Consider the following 19,882-nt stretch of genomic DNA (forward strand, 5'->3'; position numbering starts at 1 on the left):
AGTTTATAAATACACATATGAAAATCAAGAACAGGTTTCCCCAAGAGATTCAAGAATGCAGTGACCACGAAGGAAGCACGCCCTCTTTCAGCGAGTTCCATAAAGAATGACATAGAGCAAGAAGAATGTGGCCACGGAAAGAACCACAGACTCACCTACCCGCTTGCCCAGCTCCCGGTGGAAAGGGAGCGGAGCTGAGCCAGGAGGCACAACATCATCACTTGTTGTGTAGGTGAACAGCCGGGATTCATTAGGGCTGGAGACTTCCATGGCGGGGCCAGTTAGAGCAGGCTCTGGTGGAAGGCCCTTTGTCTTTCCCCCAGACCTACCCTTCTCCATCTCTGGCCCTGGGTGACCTGAACTTTGTGTTTCATAGGGCTGATGAAAACCAAACATAATGACCAGCAAGCAGTGCTTACAGACGGGTCTCACCCTAGCTATTCCCTCTGGCTTGCCCTCGTTGGTCTCTGCTCAAGCTGCTGATCTGAAAAAGTTACAGCTTGGAGACTAGGGAGCTGTTGTCATTCACAAGACAGCCTCCACTGCGGTTTCTTTCCGTGTATTCACATGCAATCAGCCTCCCATGGCAGTGGAAAAAGGTCCAGGTTTTTTAGAGTGCCTCATCCTTTCATGTGAAAATTAGTGGGGATTGTGACTTGTAATTAAATGGGTGGCCTGACTCCATCTACTACAGCCGATTGTTGATTTCTGAGTGCTCATTATAAGAAGATAATTTTTAATTCCAGGTATCGTTCCCTGTTCCCCAGCATGGCACTTTGCCTCTTTTACATCCAGCCTTTCTAGTGATTTATTCCTCCCAGAAGTGGGTGTAGAAAGTGAGGGCAGGAGGGGGAGAGAACCATAATAAAAATAGTGTTTTCTGAGTACTTAGTGTATTTTAGACACTGTTCTGAGCTCTTTACTCCAACCCCATGGGGGCAGGTACCATTATTCTCCTCACTTAACAGATGAGAAAACTACAGCCATCATAGGTGAAATAACCTACTGAGGTGTACACAAGTAGCTAGTTGTCCACCTGGATTCAGCACGAGACAATGTGAGCCAGAGCAAGTGCTCTTAAGACAAAAATAGAAAAAAAAGGCGGGGGGAGGGTCCTAAAAATATCCATCGTGCATTTTATAGCCTAGACTCAATCACTGTACGTACCAAACCACTTTCCCCAAACCCAACAAATATTTGGTGAATTTCGATGTTAACTTGTAAAGATCAGTGATTCTAAAACACCTGGGTGTTTGCAGATCCCTATGAAATTTTGAAGAAGGCCATGACTTCCTCTTGCTCCAAAAACTGCATGAAAAATTTGTATATCATTTCCAGAGGTTCAAAGGCCCTGTGAAAAGTCCTCCTGGTAGACCCCATGGAACCTGGGTCAAGAATCCTGATTTAGAACACTAAACTCTATCAATATGAAAAACAGAGTTAACGGAAACAGAGGAAGCTAAACTTGCGTGGGAAAACTGAAATTTATGTAGGGTTGTGTGACCTCAGACAAACTACCCACCTTTTTTGTATCATAGTTATCGCTTCCTTCTTCCTCTCCCAGTCCAAGTTTATTGTCAAGTTCAACAAGGTAATATCTGATCGTTGGTTTCGGTTCCCCAGAGGAATGTGCCCCACTCCTTTTTGAGAATTCCTTTCCAGGTTCCCTAGTTCTAGGAAATTTGCAAACCCAAATTACTGACATTATTCCTGTGGGCATTCCAAAAATAGATGTGAAGGCTTGTTTCCAGTCCCTTAAGCCTGGAGCAGCAAAGACTTTCAGTAGAGACTTCTTTAGAAAGTCACATGCATCACCTGGGGCCCCGCCCTTGTGGGCTAAATTGCTGTAGGGATGAAGCTGCTGGGTAGGTTTATATGTGTGTGTGTGTGTAGGTGAGGGGAGACAAGGGAAGAAGGAAGTGACATTGTCAGCTAATGGGAGAAACAGATTCCTAAGAGGCTGTAATATTGAGGCAGGAGGTAGAAGCTTCCCTCCCACCCTGCACTCCACCAGGGTAACGTGATTGGAGATTCATCCCTAAGCACAGGAACTCCAAGAAGAGATGAGAACAAATAAGGGAGGAGGCTAAGCCCTGCCCAGTCCACGTATTTCTTGTTCTCAAAGTCCGAAGACCTCCCCTATCACACATGTGCAGGAAAGCTCCTTGGAGGTCAGAGGGGATTGATGCTAACTAATGCTAAGCTACTCATATGCCTTTTTGGTAAAATCCATCTAGGCTAAGAGATGTATGCGTGCACACACATGGGAGGATCCTGAGATATACCAAATACGGACTGTGAACCAGGCAAATCAAAATGATTGGCTACAGAAAACCCTGGAAGAAATACCCTATAAAAGTCATTCAAACTGCCACAAGGGCACGACTCAGTGACTCTCTCTCAGAGTCCCCTCGTGTGTCTATCCACACCTACTGTACGCTTTTTCCCTCTTAATAAACACTTTACTTATCTCACCACTTTCTATCTTTGTGGAAATTATTCTCTGCAAAGCCAAAGGCCCAGGGCCCTTGTCACTGACTGCTGATCTAGAAGCTAGGATCTGGTACTTTCACCACCCCACCCTGGTCTCAGTCTCTGGCTGGGAACCCAAGCCCTGCTCCAAACCACTGCAGGCTGAGGCCACCCAAGACCATATCCTGTGGTTACTTGGAAACCGTGTCAACTCCTCCCTACTCCCATCACCAAAGGACTAGGGCTGGTTGACCAGCAAGAAAGTAAAACTCTCCTCTTCTAACCTCCTACCCAGCTGCCCTTTGGCACTTTCCCCACCCTCCCCTTTAAGGTTATTTTTGGTGCCTGTTTTAACAAATTTCACTTTAATAGAGAAACTGAGGGTGAGGAAGAAGGCCCATACCATGGGATTTCCATGGGGTCAGTCTCAGACAGATAATACAGACAGTGATTTATATTTATTGAGCATTTAGAACGAGCTCAACCCTGTGCTAAGGATCTTATGTACATAATCTCATTAAATTCTCCAAATAGTCCACAAAGTAGCTTTGGTTATTATTTTCATTTTACAGATGAGACAGTTGAGATTCTGAGAGTTGGTGGTGAATGGAGGATTTGACCGCTAGGTTCTTGCTCCCAGTCTTTTGGCTGCGGTGGGCCCCAGAAGCAGGGCTGGCTTTCAGGGATTTCCCCAAGTGGAGTCCCTGTGGCTGCGCTCCTGCACTCCCAGGCTGTTCTGAGTCCCAGGATTCTGCCTTCCCCAAGTTCCTCCCACTGTTTTCCCTTCAACTTCCACTGCTTGCTCCTTGCTCCAGGCTGTTCTCTCTAGCCAGGCCTTAGCCTCCTCCATCCCCCATTCTGGACACTGGGAAGGCTTTTCTTCTCGGACTTTGCTTTGGGCCCCACACCTTCTGCTCCTAAACAGAGTCTTCCATTAACTATGGAATAAAATCCAAGCACCATGACTACATGCTTTCTCTTTACCGTCTCTCTCCAAACTGTACAGAGTGTTTATCCTCTTGAGTTGGCTTTTGTTCTGAGATATGTCTGTGTGTGTGTTTGTATCAGTCAGTTTAGTTGCTCAGTCGTGTCCGACTTTTTGCGACCCCATGGACCGCAGCATGCCAGGCTTCCCTGTCCACCACCAACTCCTGGAGCTTACTCAAACTTATATCCACCCCATTGGTGACGCCATCCAGCCATCTCATCCTCTGGCATCCCCTTCTCCTCCCGCCTTCAATCTTTCCCAGCATCAGGGTCTTTTCCAATGAGATTATGTGTGTGTGTGTGTGTGTGTGTAATCTCAAAACTGTTTAAAATTCATTTTAATATTTATTTATTTTATTTATTTGGCTGCACCGGGTCTTAGTTGTGGCATGCGGGATCTCCAGTTATGGGCATTTGAACTCTTAGTTGAAGCTAGTTCCCTGACCAGGGATCAAGCCCAGGCCCCCTGCCTTGAAAGTTTGGAGTCTTAGCCACTGGACCACCAGGGAAGTCCCTAAAATTCATTTTGTAAAAATTTATTTTAGTTGGAGGATAATTGCTTTACAGTATTGTGTTGGTTTCTGCTATACATCAGCCTGAATCACCCATAGGGATACATATGTCCCCTCCCTCTTGAACTGCCCTCCCACCTCCCACGTGGTCCCAACCCTCTAGGTTGTCACAGAGCATTGGGTTTGAGCTCCCTGCATCATATAGCAAATTCCCACCAGCTATCTATTTTACATATGGAATTGTATATGTTTCAAAGCTACTCTATTTGACCCACCCTCTCCTTCACTGTGTTCATAAGTCTGTTTTTATATCTCCATTACTGCCCTGCAAATAGGTTCATCAGTACCATCTTTCTAGATTCCATATATGTGTGTGTGTGCGTGTGTGTGTCTAAAATTCATTTTAATCGTTTACATTGTCATGGATCCTTTGAAGAAAGGATAATTAAAGGAAAAAAGTATCCTTTAATTAAACATGTAAATAGTCATTTATTTCCCAGTGGCACTAGATGAACTCAGCCCTTTTTCTTAGAAAGACCTCCCCCACTCCCTCCATAGATTGAGATCCTGCCTCTCTCAGGTCCCAGCTCAAGCTTCCCCAGTTCTGGGAAGCCTCCCAGTGATCTAGGCCTAAATGATCACTCCTCCCAACCTCGGTTCTTCATCTGACCTCACAAACTGAGATCAAGCATGTCCTGAAACCCCAGCGCTTCCCTGAGTTAGACCTGGGTGTCAATCCTACTCTGACAGCTCCAGCCAAGTGACCTTGAACAAGTCATTTCATCTCTGAGTCTTGGTTTTGGCGTCCATACTACGGGGACAGTGCCATCTACTGTACATGGTGACTATAATGGCTAAATAAAACACTGCATACACAGAATTTTAAGAAGCAGTGTGCCTGCTGGCTGGGATTGTAGCTTCTGGACCCAAGCTGCTTGGGTTCAAACCCTGGCTCTGCCATTTACTTGGATGAGCTATTGAATTCTCATGCCCCAGTTATCTGTCTCTGTAAGACTGAATGACAGGTGTATTATGAAGAATAAATGAGTTGATACATGTATGGTACTCAGATGCCTGGCACAGAGAAATTGAGCAAGAATGTCAGCTGTTATCTTGTAACACATCCTTCCTCCTCACTTCAACGTCTCATTTGCTATCTCCATACCTAGACTGAACGCCCTCACTACCGGGAAAATGCCTGCGTGTTCTTTTATCCCTGAGCCCAGTACCCTGCCTGGCATGTGACAGGAGCTCTTTAAGCTGCTGAACTCACCATAATGGGCGCTGTGGGTCCATGCAGAATACCCCCAGTAGCCTATAGAGGCAAAGGATAAGGTTTCCAGACTGTGAGTGCTGGGAGCAAACGCTGGGCAGGAAGGAGACTGGGGATACAGGTGGAGGGGGGAGACAGGTTGACTGCTTTTCTCCCATCTCCCGCTCACCCCCTCCCCCAAGGCCAGGCGTTTAATCTGGCGGACTCAGTGTGTGCAGTCAAGGCAGGCACTGGACCTCCCATCCGGGCTGGAGGTGGGGGTGGGGCTTCAGACCTCACCTAAGGTGGGGGGGAGGTGTTGGGGGGGTAGGGGGCGCAGCCCCGGCTACCTCCGCCCCCCATTCAGGGTCCTGCGGGCTTCTCCCCTGCCCTCACCGCCTGGGGGAGCCCAGCCGGACCTGGGCGGGCCTCCGTGCCCCGCAGCTCCCCTTCCAGCCGCAGCCCGGGGCCTCCCCGCGTGGCCACACCTCCCCGGGCTCCGCAAGGGTTAAGGCGGCCGCAGAGAGGAGAGGTTTGGGCTGACGTCGCGCCGGCTGAAGGTGGTTCCCCTCGGATGAGGATGGGAGAGCCTGGCGAGCTGAAACCCGAGCTCCCGCTCAGCTGGGGCTTGGGGAGGTCCGCGTAGGAGCCGCCTGCCCGCCGGCCTGCCTCGGTCCCTCCCCAGCAGTCACTCCGGGCACCGCCGAGGGAACGATGGAGCTGGGCTGGTGGCCGCAGCTGGGGCTTACTTTCCTGCAGCTCCTTCTCATCTCGTCCTTGCCAAGAGGTACTGTGGGTCGCATTCAGGAGCCCCCAGGAGGGGACTTTTGTCTCCTGGGGTTAGCTGGGGGGCAGGAACGGGGTGTCCCAAGAGAAGGTGCTTGTGTGTCTGTGGGTGGTGGTGGTGAGCTTTCTTCTAGTGCGAATCTTGGGGGCTTGGCTAGTGGTGCTGAAGTGTCCCTCTTTCTTTCTAAGAACGTGACACCGTTTTTCTGCCATCCCAACTTGTGGGACTGAACTGCCTCAGGAAATGTACCAGCTTCCGTTTTATGTGCCTTTTTTTTTTTTTTTTTAGCTTTTTAAAGCACAAAATTATCGCTGGGGTTCTACCCAGGCTCAGGTGCCCCCTCTGACATGCAAAAGCCAAATCTCTACCTGGAAAAAGCCCCTTCCCAGGTGAGCTGGGAGGAAAGAGGTGAATAAGAGCAGGGCTTGCAGCGAGGGTGTTTGTCCTGAAGCATCTTGTTGAGGAAATCTCACACCACAAGCGTTCAGAACAGATTCCCAGCAAAGGAGAGGTGCTCACTCAGCATATATACACTTCCTTTCCTACACTTCCTTTCCGATAAGGATGAGAAAGAAGAAGAAAAGGCCGCCGGGGTGAAGAGTGCAAGTTGATTTTGGGGATGCGCAGAGTTTATTTAGAAAGAACTGTGGCTTCTGTGTTTTTCACATGTCATTTTCTGAGCCACAAACCCCACTTCAGATAGGCTCCTGGGGCAAGTGAGGTTGAAACAAGACCCAGACAGAGCTCTTGGGAGCCTCTTGACCCAGCAGAAGCAGGGGGAGAGCAGGCTTGTCCTGTGACTGCTGCTGGGCAAGCGGGGAAGGAGGACTTCTTAGGAGCATCTGGCCCTCTATGGCTAGAGAAGCCAGGTGTCAGGAGGCAAGGTGAGCGCTCAGGAGGTAAGAGGCACAGGTGATAAAACAGGAAAGCTTTGTGGAGGAGCAGGGAGTGTATGAGGCTTTGCTGCTCCCCTCTGTGGGGGTTACCTGCCGCCTGTGCTGGGGACCTGTCACCTTTGCTTTACTTAGGGAGTGGGTGCTTCGCTGCTGCGTGGAGCTGGCAAGCGCCCAACAATGAAACAGTAAGTTGGGTGGTGAGGGTGTAGAAAGCCATCAGCCACTGTAGAAGGGAAGCTGGACCTCGGCACACGTCGCTTCATGGTGAAGGAACAAAAACCGAGATACATGAAAAGCACACACACCCCTCCCCCCCATTTTAGTCAATACTTTCCATCTACCTGACAGCCCCAGGTGAAATCTTCCTTGCTGATTTACTCTCAAGCTGAAGAGTGTTTCGTTTGAATTTTGCCTTACTGGTGTCCGAAACAGCCCAATAATATAGGGAGAAGGAGCCCGGGAGGGTGGAGTCTGATAATCCTTTAACCCAGCCACCTGCCCGGGGTTTAGTTGGCGACTTTTCCTTAAGACTTGTCCCTGTTCCACCTCTGCCTTTTGGAGCCAGCGTTCCAGGGCACGGTGGCCCAAGCCCAACTCCAGAGGAGCCCGCTTCCTCCAATAGTGCCAGGCTCCCAGGTTTAGTTTTCTTGTCTCTGCATCTCTTTTTCTAACGTGGTAGGTGAGATGGCTGAAACCCATAAAAGCAGAAAACTAAAGCTCAGCTGCCCCTTTTTCCTTGCCCAGGATCTGAAAAACCCGCTTATCCCTGACCTGAGAATCTCTTATACCTATTACTCAGGAAAGAAAGCTGACTCTGGTAAAGAATCGTCTGCCAATGCAGGAGACAGGGGTTCAATCCTTGGGTGGGGGAGAGCCTCTGGAGAAGGAAAGGGCAACCCAGTCCAGTCCTCTTGCCTGGTGAATTCCATGGACAGAGGAGCCTGGCGGGCTACAGTCCATGGGGTCGTAAAGAGTCGGACGCAACTTAGAGACCAAAACAAAACTAACAACAACAAAAAAGCCAAACAGAAAAGAAGAGCTTCAGGAAGTGTGCATGGTGTCTGGGCAGCCAAGCTGCTGACTGAGCCGGAGAGCAAGGCTATTTCATTGTCTGTCGAACATTCACGTTTAAAGGGAGCACAGAGGGATGGAGTGGAGAAGGAAAATATTTCAAGTTGTGAGTGAGTGAGTCCACTCCCTGCTGGAATTCTGAATCTGGCCCCCGTCAAGGAAAGCTTAGCAGCATATTTCCTCTAATTACTTTTCTAAAAAGAGCATTTGATGAAATGTAAACATCCACTGGGATGGCACGGCAGACGGTTGTTGCTCATCGACTCGGGACACGTGTCTGAGGATGAGAATCCAAACATCAGGCCAAGTGATAACCCAACACAAACAGCATGTGAGGGGAGAAACCCAATTCCACTGACTTCACCAAATAGCAGTAGCTCTGCCAGCAGGATCCAGCCTAAAAGGAACAACTCATTGAAAAGATGTGACTCTGGGGAATGAAGCTTTCACATGAATAACTTCACAAGTGTTGCTTCCAACAGACATTAGCTGGTGGGGAGCGAGCATCCAGGCAACCGGGGAGGATAATTTGAAGCCCAGATATGCAGTGGGCAGGAGCAAGCAGTACAGAAAGGGAATGTGGAAAGAAAGCGAGGGGGAAGGAGTAGCAAGAAAAATTAGATGTTGGTTTATAATGGGATGTGTTAGCAAATTCCAAGGAGAGAGCTATGAAAATTGGGCCTTCTTGGCAGGGCTAGATTTTTGTGGGGACTATGAAGAGGGTTTTCCCTTGATATATACTCTGAGAACTCCTAGCTTTCCCAACAGGGAAATAATTTGATGGTGGGATCATGGGTTTCAGGAGCTAGGAGTGACTGGAGAGATCATTTGGTCAGAGTACCTCAAAGGAAGAGGAGGAGAGTAAACATCTGAGCATTTATGATGAGCTCAGTGTTTAACCCGAAGCAGGGCAGGTGCTGTTATTCCCCAGATGGGGCTTAGAGAGGGTCTGTACCCTGTTCAAAGATACATAGGCAGGGTTCCTGGAAGAATGAAACATTTGATATAGCAGTTCCACCTCTGGGAATAGACACAAAATAAGTGAAAGCTGAAACTCCAGCAAATATTCACACACCCATGTCCACTGCAACACTATTGCCAGCAGCCAAAAGGGAGAAACAACCCACGTGTGGGTAAACAGAATGTGGGTCTATACACGCAATGGAATACTATTCAGCCTTAAAAAGGAGTGAAGTTCTGGTTAAAATGACAACGTGGATGAGCCTTGAAAACATGATGCTTAAGTGAAAGAACCCAGACACAAAAAGATAAATGCTGTATGATTCCATTTATGTGAGGTGCCTAGAGGAGTCAAATTCATAAAGGCAGAAAGTAGAACAGTGGTTACCAGGGGCTGGAGGAGGAGGGATTGGAGTTAGTTTTTAATGGGCGTAGAGTGTCAGTGATCTGATGATAACATTCTGGAGATGTATAGCAGTGATGGTTACACAGGCCATTGAACTGTACACTTAAAGGTGATTAAAATGGTAAGTCTGTGTTATTTACATTTTGCTGCAGAAATGATTCCCAGGTAGCGCTAGTGGTAAAGAACCTGCCTGCCAATGCAGGAGATATAAAGAGATGCAGGTTCAGTCCCTGGGCCTGGAAGATCCCCTGAAGAAGGAAATGGCAACCCAATCCAGTATTCTTGCCTGGTGAACCCCATGGACAGAGGAGCCTAGCAGGCTACAGTCCATGGGGTCGCAAAGAGTTGGACACAACTGAAGTGACTTAGCACAGTACAGCAATAATGATAAAAAGAAAACACAAGATTAGTGGAGCCTGGGGTGAGCCCAGACTGTCAGCTTCCTGAGCTCAAGCTCACCTGGTACCCGGCTGACAGACTCACACAGCTAACAGCCTCCTACACTGACACGCATGTGATTGTGGTGTGGTTTCAGGACACACGTGGCAGGAGAGGGTCCTTGCTCTCTCCCATGTGGGTGGTGCTACTGTTGTGTTGTGGGGTGACTCTGGCAAAGAGGGAGACTATAACATGGAAGGACTGGCAGCCTTTGGGTAAAGGTCTGCAGAAATATTTAGCAGGGTATAGTGCTTGAAAGGTTTTGAACCTGAATGCTTTGAGGTGGACTGGGTCCTCTGTCTGGTCTGACACTCCACTTCTCAGTTCACAGGTGTCTTACCTGCTGGTCCCTGCTTATATTTGCCTTGTTGACCTCTGTTCCTGGGAGGGATGGGGGAGAAATGGGATGTGAAAGAGAAAAAGTGGAAAGCTGGGTGCTGAATGAGGAGAAGAACAAGTGAGCATTTTGCAGCTGACAGGAACATAAATATATTTTCACTTGTGTGTGTTGTGGAACACAATCTCACCTCTATGACCACCAGTAAAATGTTTTATGAATGCCCTTGAGGGCAGGCTGTTGGCTGAAGTTGAGGGTGAGGTTGGGTATTATATTTGGGTCAGTAAGCTGGGGACAAAGCACCTTTGGACCCAGAGGCAGAGATGACCTGGAGCATGTAAGTCCCTTAGAAATATCCAGAAGCCTTAGGGAGGGCTTTGGAATGCTACTGGCAGGGACTGTGGGTTTGACTTAAATTTATCTGCATCTGGGTTACCCTGGCTAGACGGCAATGGCTGAGATTATGGCGTCTCATGGTGTCTGGAGGACCTAATGATTGGCCTTAAGTCAGAAAATTATTTCCATCTGCTCTCCTAGGGGTGCCCGATCCCGATGCAAGAGAAAACCTCTCTACCTGCCTTTTTTGAGCCTATTTCTAGAAGCTGCAATTGATTTGGGGAGAAGGGTGTACATTTCAGTAATAAATGAGGGAAAGTGATACCCTGCTCCTCCCCTCATGTGGGAGGACCTGTCACCCCCACTTTGTGGATATTTGAAAGTCACAAGAGCCCAGAACCCTCTCATTTTATTTTAAAGGGGAGGGAAAAGCAGTGTTTACATTTTCTAATTCCTGAATTCCAGGGCAGAGGACCCTGAGGCCAGCTGGAGCTTTGAAAGCTACCAGATCAGTGGCAGAAAGTTATCAGATTTCAAGCCTGGTCTGTGTTTAAGGAGTTCTGTTTGTCAGTCATCCCAAGATCTGGGCCAAAGCATTAGGTTTATAATGGAGAGAAAGAAGTGAAATGCAGGAAAAGTCAAACTTCATATCTATGAACAAAACCATTCAGGGAAGGTAGAGAATTAGAGTTGGCTGGAGATATTTCTCTGAACCAATGGGACTTTCTGCTACTCACCGCCCAACGCTGTTCCTTTCATTGTTCTCGGTTGTTATTTGTGATACAGACACAGAGCCTGTGTGGGCTGAGAGTGGAGTGAGTAGGGCTGCACATCAGATATTTCACCTGTAATGGTGGAAACACCAGTGGAGGAAGCCTCATACCTAAGGGACCAGATCCCAGATAATCTACTGGTATTTGTGGTAAATACCAGGCATTCTCCTATATGTTTTACAGGCATTCATTTAATCCTCACAACATACCTACAAGGTGAGTAGTTATTATCCCTCGTTTCCATACTGAGAGAGAGGTACAGTACCTGCCCAGGTCTCAGAGCTGGACATCAGTGTTTTGAACCCAGTCTGACCCCATAATGCATATACCAAAGCAGTAACACTGCTATAGTCGGTAGTGGGTCCAACTGTGATAGATCTTCTGTCTGTATTTTGGCCAAATCATAAGGATCGTGGTGATAGTAAAGAGTTCTGGTTATCCTGTGGATATTCCAAGAGCTGATATTCTCCGGCCCCTGAGTCAGCAAGGTCACATGCTCACCACTGTGGAGGCTGAATGGATGTAAGTGACGAGGGAGAGACCTCAGCACTCCCCGTGGGACCACGTGGAACCCAAGAAGAGCCATTTTCTAGAGGAAACAGGAATGTTAAGCAGATCGCAAATCCCACTCACTTCTGGGTAGCTGTCCACAGGCACATGCATCTCATTATGATTAGACATGGGAAGTGAGAATTTCTTTGTCTCATGGTCAAATTTTATAATCAAAATCACGTTTCTGTTTGTGGAGCGACAGAGTTAAGGATGAGACATGCTTCATGCCTGGCCCCGAGACTGTGGAGCACTAGTCTTTTATGGATTTATTCTGTCAAGATCGTCAACGTGTAAATTCTTAGGTGATGGAATAGGAGTAGCAGGCCTGGCATGAATAAGGGGAGGCATTTTTCTTTCTTCTTTTTTTGGCATAACACAGCTGATGGATATTGCAGGGGATGGAGATGCAGCCTCCCTCCATTAATACTGAGATGGATTTTAACCAGTTCATTTCAACCTTGAATGAGGATCTGCTGTCTTTTGGGTCTTTTGTCGAGTGGTTAAGAGAGCCCAAATGAAGACACATGTTTCTGTCACCTTCTGCCTCTGGAGCTGGGGACATGCCTTTATCCCTGCAGTGTAGGCATCTTTATCACTGTCCTCTCCGAGACTCTGGCTGTTTCAGGGGGCTGAGTTAGTGGTTTGGCAGCGAGTGTCGGTAACTAGAAGTCTGGTCAGTTGATTTGGTGATTGGAAAACCAGGGCTGCTGCTGCCAGAACAGAGTGAGGAACACATTCAGGCAACTTTAGCTCATGGGGAGGTGCAGCAATTGTCCTCATAAGCTGAATTTATGATTGGTTAAAATAAATTTCCAGCTAGCTTAATGGAAAACCACTGGGTGGAGGAGGGATGTTGGCCTGGTTTGCCTCAAATCAAATCATTTGAGGACTTCGGCGAACTGAAGTGTCAGTTTTCCAAACCCAGTTCTACGCCAGTTTACTTCACAGGATTCCTTTGAAGATGATCAGTTAATCCCCTATATTGTGCGACCCCACTTTGGAAGTCAGTAGTGATGGTGGAGGACACCTAGGGTGCCCAGGATGAGTTGCCTGAGCTTAGCTTCTAGCTGGTAGCATCTACTCCCATATTTTCTAATATACCACGTCACTCACCTGGGATGCAAGCAGAAGGAAGGGCTTGGCTGGTATAAAGAATCTTTATTGCCTTACTTCTTTCTTGTTTGGCTTTCTGCCTCCCACTGGGTGGTCCACTGCCTGCTTCTAAGTGATGTTCAGCCTCCTTTCTGTGCAAACCTGGCTCCCCTGGCCAATTCACTGGTAGAACAGAACAAGTGAATATTCAAGTCTTCATGGAAATGAGAGACAAACTGTAATACACCAAAAAGCAAAATATGTGTAATAGTAATGGACCCAATTGGGGCTTCCCTTGTGGCTCAGTGGTATAGAATCCACCTGCCAATGCAGGAGACTCAAGTTTGATCCCTGGGTCAGGAAGATCTCCTGGAGGAGGAAATGGCAACCCACTTCACTATTCTCGCCTGGGAAATCCCATGGACAGAGGAGCTTGGCAGACTACAGGCCTTGGGGTCGCAAAGAGTCAGACACGATTGAGTGACTAAACAACAGAAGTGGCCCCAATGGAGTCCCTGTAAAATAGACTCCAAAAGGTCATAGCAGGAGCCGTTTCTAACAGCAGTCTTTGTCACAAATAACCTGACCCTGGAAATCACATATGCCTGATGTGTCTGCATTCGTGTATTTATTCAACAGACTGGAGATAGCAGGATGAATGAGACCAGTCCTTTTCCTAAAGACACTTGTAATCTGTTGAGAGAGCTCATGGTCTAGCCTGGTGTTTTCCAAAGTAGGTTTAATGAGATACTAATATTAAAGGATATTCAGCAGAAATAATAAAACCTAGGATGTCATGGTGGAATAAGTTTGGGGAATGTGGGAATTAACTTGGTACAAAGAATATTATAGGCTCGGCAAAGCCCTACAATAAAGCAAGCTGTTACTAGCGTTTAAAAAGTTGTTCAGCAGCAGAACCTCTTTTCATGTCATACCTTATACCATCAGTGGATTTAGCACTCCAGGGAATACAGTTTGGAAAACTCAGGTCTCTTGTCCATAATGAGTAAAACATTGAAGAATATCTCTCTCACCATTATGGAGGACAAGGTAAGAAGGGAATTTGAAAATCTACAAAATTGGAGCGTCTCTTTGGACTTCTGCTGAGACAAACAGGAAGTCTGTTGTCCTGCTCACTTCACACTTGCTGAGACGTTGAAAGAACCATTGGGATGATCCTGGACCTGTTGCTGTGGTAAAAGTCCTCACCAGCGTCGACCTGCGTAGTTCACCAAGAAAGCTTATTCCTGTTCTGCACGGTGCTCACAGTAATGTGACTGCCTTGGGATCATTGGGCGGAATGAGGTGTGACTCTAATTAAGGTGCACGTGGTGATGAGACAGTCCCAGGGAGCGGTTAGAGCTATGACTTGACTTCCCCACTTAGGTTGTAACCTTGGTGACAGTTACCCTGTCCCCACTTCAAAAATGAGGAGAATATTCGTGCATCCTTCTAGCTCCTGGGAACATTGAGTTCAAGATCCAAGTCCATTCATTACCAGTTAACCTCCTCCCACCTCAACACACATGTTGGTTTGTCTCCAATCTTTTCTTATTTACCCTCCTGTCTGCTAGTTTGGGTATAGCTCAGGCACCATGATCCTGATTTGTACACCCCGGAAGCGGTCTGGGCTGTTTACACTGGTGCTGTATCCCATAGAGACAGCACGTGAGTTTGAGCTGTTCATCAACCCCTGTTTGCTGTTTCTGGGAACAGCTTTATTCCTCCCTTTCCTAAATATTGTTCTTGTTGTCATGCAACACGGTTTCTCCCTTAGCCCTCCCGTTGCCTGCCTCCTGTCTCTGCCCAGACTTGTTTCAGATTGGATGACTACAGTGGATAAGGAATAAAGCAGCTATTCCTTTTAAGGGTTTTCTGCCCAACCCATAACCTTCTCAGCAAAGATTTAGCTCTTCCTGGCCATTTTATGTATTTCGTTCTTGACGCTGATATCTTAGTATGGATGTGTTCCAGTTTGAATATACATGCACACAGAAAAATAAAAGTATAGGTATGGTTGTTGTTGTTCCATTGCTCAGTAGTGTCTGACTCTTTGTGACCCCATGGACTGCAGCACACCACGCTTCCCTGTCCTTCATTGTCTCCTGGAGTCTGCTCAAACTCATGTCCATTGAGTCGATGATGCCATCCAACCATCTTATCATCTGTCGTCCCCTTCTCCTTCTGCCTTCAATCTTTCCCAACATCAGGATCTTTTCCAATTTGTCAGCTCTGTTATCTGAGCATCAGATGGCCAAAGTATTGGAGCTTCAGCTTCAGCATCAGTCCTTCCAGTGAATATTCAGGACTGATTTCCTTTAGGAAATAGATATAGTTATATATACACTTCTGTGTGTATATGGGTGGACGTGTATAAACATGGGGTGTAGAGTATTATGATTTAAAACATGGGCCAGAGTTTGAATCCTGCCTCCATTATTTATGGCTCTTTTCTTGGAAAATTACTTAACCTCTTTCATGTCATACCTTATACCATCAGTGAATTTAGTACTCCATGGAATACAGTTTGGAAAACTCAGGTCTCTTGTCCATAATGAGTAAAACATTGAAGAATATCTCTCTCACCATTATGGAGGACAAGGTAAGAAGGGAATTTGAAAATCTACAAAATTGGAGCGTCTCTTCGGACTTCTGCTGAGAGACAGACAGGAAGTCTGTCGTCCTGCTCATTTCCAACCTTCCAACCACCTTCCAACCTGTACACTGAGAATAATAGTGTCTTTATTTGAGTTTGAGAAGGGAATGGCGACCCACTCCAGTATTCCTGGCTGGAGAATGCCATGGACAGAGGAACCTGGAGGGCTGCGGTCCATGGCATTGCAAAGAGTTGGACATGACTGAGCAACTAACACACACAAATGAGATAACCTATTTACTTTTAAATTATTATTGGGATATAGTTGATTTATTATTTTTTTTAAATTTTTGTTTGGAGTGTAATTGCTATACAATGCTGTGTTGGTTTCTGCTCTCTAACAGCACGAATCAGCTATATGTATACTTACGTCCCATCCCTCTTGAGCCTCCCCTTACCTTCCCCATCCCGTCCCTCTAGGTCATCGCATAGCACTGAGCTGAGCTCCCTGTGCTATATAGCAGGTTCTGGAGTAGTACTGAGCCATAAAAAGGAATAAAATTGAGTCACTTGTAATGATGTAGATGAACCTAGAGTCTGTCATACAGAGTGAAGTTAAGTTAAAAAGAGAAACCCAAGTATAGTTGATTAACAATGTGTTAGCTTCAGGTGGACAGCGAAATGAATCTGCTATACATATACACATATCCACTCTTTTTAAGATTCTTTCCCCATATAGGCCATTACAGAGTGTTGACTAGAGTTCCCTGTGATATAGAGTAGGTCCTTTTTAGTTATCTATTTTAAGGCACTGGCACCCCACTCCAGTACTCTTGCCTGGAAAATCCCATGGGCGGAGGAGCCTGGAAGGCTGCAGTCCATGGGGTCACTAAGAGTCGGACGTGACTGGAGCGACTTCACTTTCACTTTTCAGTTTCATGCATTGGAGAAGGAAATGGCAACCCACTCCAGTGTTCTTGCCTGGAGAATCCCAAGAACGGGGGAGCCTGGTGGGCTGCCGTCTCTGGGGTCGCAACTTAGCAGCAGCAGCAGCAGCAGCAGCAGCAGTGTCTATGTGTCAATCCCAATCTTTGATTTATCCCTCCCTTCCAATTTACCCTCCCTCCTCCTTACCCTTCAGTGACCATAAGTTTATTTTCTACATCTGTAACTTTAATTTGTAGATAAATTCATTTGTAACCTTGTTTTTAGATTCTACATATAAGTGCTATCATATCATATTTGTCTTTCTCTGTCTGGCTTACTTCATTTAGTGTGACAATCTCTAGGTGGTCCAGTGGTTAAGACTGAGCTTTCACTACAGGGGGTGAGGGTTTGATCCCTGGTTAGGGAACTAAGATCCTGCATGCCACATGGCACGGCCAAAAAAAAAAAAAAGAGAGAGAGAGAGAGAGAGAGCCTATTCAGTATAATGCTTTGCAAAAATGAGTACTCAGGAAATTAAAGTCATCTTCTGCTCCTTTCTTTTCTAGTATTTTTCCCACTAGCACAGAAGGAATTAAGGAGAAGTATTGGGTATTCTATCTTTAGTAGGCTGGAATTTACACGGTCCTTTTCGGGCTCACTTCATCTTGGTGCACAGTCCTATCCTAGTCATCTGTGACTCTGTGTCAGGAAAAAAAAAATTCCAAAGGTTCACCGTATGTTTATTTCTCTGAGACTTGCTTTCTCCCCTGCTTTTATCATGCATCTGCCTTCCAACCTTAGGCTGAAATTCCTTCCACATGCCTAGGTTTGTCCATGTGCTGGATTCTTGCAGGGATTTGAGGGGCTGGTGTCTTGCAGAGTGGGTGATTCTGGGTCAGTGATGTTGTCTCCCAAACATGAGATGGTGCCCATGGCCACCTGTTGTGATTCAAGGGTAGAGCCAGCCAGGAATCCTCAGGCCAAAAGAAGTTCCCCTTCATCTTGTTCAAGCTTGTAGAGCTGGGGGAGGCAGCTATAATGAGGACTAGCCTGCATGAAGCTGCTGCCAGCTTAGGGCTGAGTGAACCATAGGACATACCATTATAAGTGCATCACCCTCATTCAGCCTGACATCTGCTCTTGGCCATCTGCCTTTGGTAGAAGGAAAACCTGGCTTCTGCTTGGCATCAGTGAACCTGAACATGAAGACAGTGACATTGACTCTGGAGGCTCCTGGCAAAGGGATAGATGTGGTTGACCAAGGCCCCCATAGAGCCCTGGCAGACTCTGGCTCAGAAAGAAGGTTTTAAACATGTGGAGGATTGGGGAACAGGTGGGATTGTTTTTATGTCTGAGGAAATCCAGATTAGATTTTTAGGGTAAGCATAAGTTTTATTGTTTTCTTAAGGAAATATCTTTTCTTGTATTACTTTAAAAAAATATTTATATATTTTTGTCTGTGTCGTGCAACTTGTGGGATCTTAGTTACCTGACCAGGGATTGAACCTGGGCCTTCCTCAATGAATGCTCAGAGTCCTAACCACTGGACTGTCAAGGAATTCCCAAGGTTTATTGTTTCTTAATTTATACATTCTAATGCTTTGCTTAAATAATATTTGCTGAGTTTTATTGCCAGGAACTTTTAAGTGCATTATTAAAAAATTTTTAGTAGCCAATGCTAATTAAGAAAATAAAATCTATTCAGCTCATATTGCAGTGTTGGAAATAACCCAGAAGCAGCTGTCTTTCTGTGCTAGGGATTTCTAGCACAGTTGTTGAGGATAATGGCCACTTGGGACCCTTCCAAGATGCTCGAGTTTGGGTTTTATTCCCTTTGGCTATAGATGTAGAATTTCTATTCCTAGAAGAGAAGCAGCAGGAGGTGAGGTATGTCCTATTTAAATAGGCATCTGGAGGAGGAGGTATTAGAGAGAAGAGATTAGGAAATCTAAAAGCAAGGGGGAGGAACTCAGAATGCCGTGATAGAAACAAGAACAGACTGCTTGGAAATGCCATGTATGTGTGGGCCTCTCGGGGAGACAGTTACTCACCCTTTTTGTTCCCTTAGCCATCTGTATCTTAGCCACACGTATGATGGCTTTTAAAAAATTTTTTGTGGAATATAGTTGATTTACAACCTGAAATTAACACAATATTGTAAATCAATTATACTGCATTAGAGTACATTAGAATGTACAGCAAAGTGAGTCAGATATATATATATATATATATATATATATATATATTCTTTTTCAGATTCTTTTCCCATATAGGTTATTACAGAATACTGAGTAGAGTTCCTCGTGCTGTACAGTAAGTCCTTGTTAATTACATTTTATATATAGTAATGTGTATACATTAATCCCAGTCTCCTAGTTTATCACTTCCCCCTGTGTTTCCCCTTTGGTAACCATAGATTTGATTTCCAGGTCTGGGAATCTGTTTCTGTTCTGTAAGAAAACTTCATTTGTATCATTTTTTTATTAGATTCAACACATAAGTGATATATATTTTTTTCTTTCTCTGTCTGACTTACTTCACTTAGTGTAAGAATTTCTAGGTCCATCCATGTTTCTGCAAATGGCATTATTTCATTCTTTTTTATGGCTGAGTAATATTCCAACATATATATGTACCATATCTTCTTTATCTGTTGATGTGTTTTAATTCTAGAGAGAATGGTAATGTCTCAACAAACACGCAATTTTTCTTCCAAAGCACTTTATGCTCATTTCCTGTTTAATTGCAGTGAGATTAACAACCCCATCAATCTACATCTATTCTCTTGAGATTCGGGGAAAATGCCACAGCAAGATGTCTTGTTTGTGATTGTCCAGCAGCATAAATGAGAGGCAGATTCAGCATGAAAATTTGAGTAATCTGATTTTCAAGTGTGTCCACTTCGCCAGTGATGCATTCTTGATCTGTAAAGTCAAAGTTGTGAACTCTCTAGAATCAAAGAATTGTGTTGACAAGAATAAGACTTTGGCCCTAGGAAGAGCTGGCTCTTTCACCTGAAAGCTGTGCCACCGAGGACTATTTATTTACCATTCTGTTCCTGAGTGTCCTCATCTGTTAAATGAAGAACATGATACTTACTTTGAAGGGTGGCTCTGAGGATTCAGTGAACTGGTTTGTTTCAAAGGCTTGGGTACATTCTTGTGGGGGCTGGGACCCAGGGAGAGGGGACAACAAATGAGACGTGACAGAGTGGAGCAGTGTGCTTAATAAAGGATGGAGAGGGGAAGAAAGTGACAGATTGATTTTTGCTTCCCTTTCCTCCCCAATGTACTAATGCCTGCAAACTAGGTTTCTAGGGAGTCTATTGAAAGACTTATCACTCCTGATACCCAAAGGGGATGATGAACATGTTGACTTTCCAGCTATCATTATCTTATTAGGAGAGGAGCTATGAGAAGGGGAAGACCAAGGTTAGCTGAGGGTGGGAACCCAGCCAGGCTGGGACTGAGAGTCACTTGGTGGTGGGG

At 45.9% G+C, this 19,882-nt stretch overlaps 1 protein-coding gene across 1 annotated transcript in view; it reads left to right on the top strand.

The window, feature by feature from the left end:
• Nucleotides 5,559-19,882, top strand: part of PAMR1 (peptidase domain containing associated with muscle regeneration 1) — an 82,294-nt gene continuing 67,970 nt past the window's right edge. The window contains exon 1 of the mRNA XM_018059238.1: nt 5,559-6,010. Coding sequence (XP_017914727.1) covers nt 5,938-6,010 — 73 coding nt within the window. The 5' untranslated portion in view covers nt 5,559-5,937. The remainder of the gene's footprint in view (nt 6,011-19,882) is intronic.

The sequence above is a fragment of the Capra hircus genome, chromosome 15 (assembly GCF_001704415.2).
Source record: "Capra hircus breed San Clemente chromosome 15, ASM170441v1, whole genome shotgun sequence".
In the NCBI taxonomy this organism is placed as follows: domain Eukaryota; kingdom Metazoa; phylum Chordata; class Mammalia; order Artiodactyla; family Bovidae; genus Capra; species Capra hircus.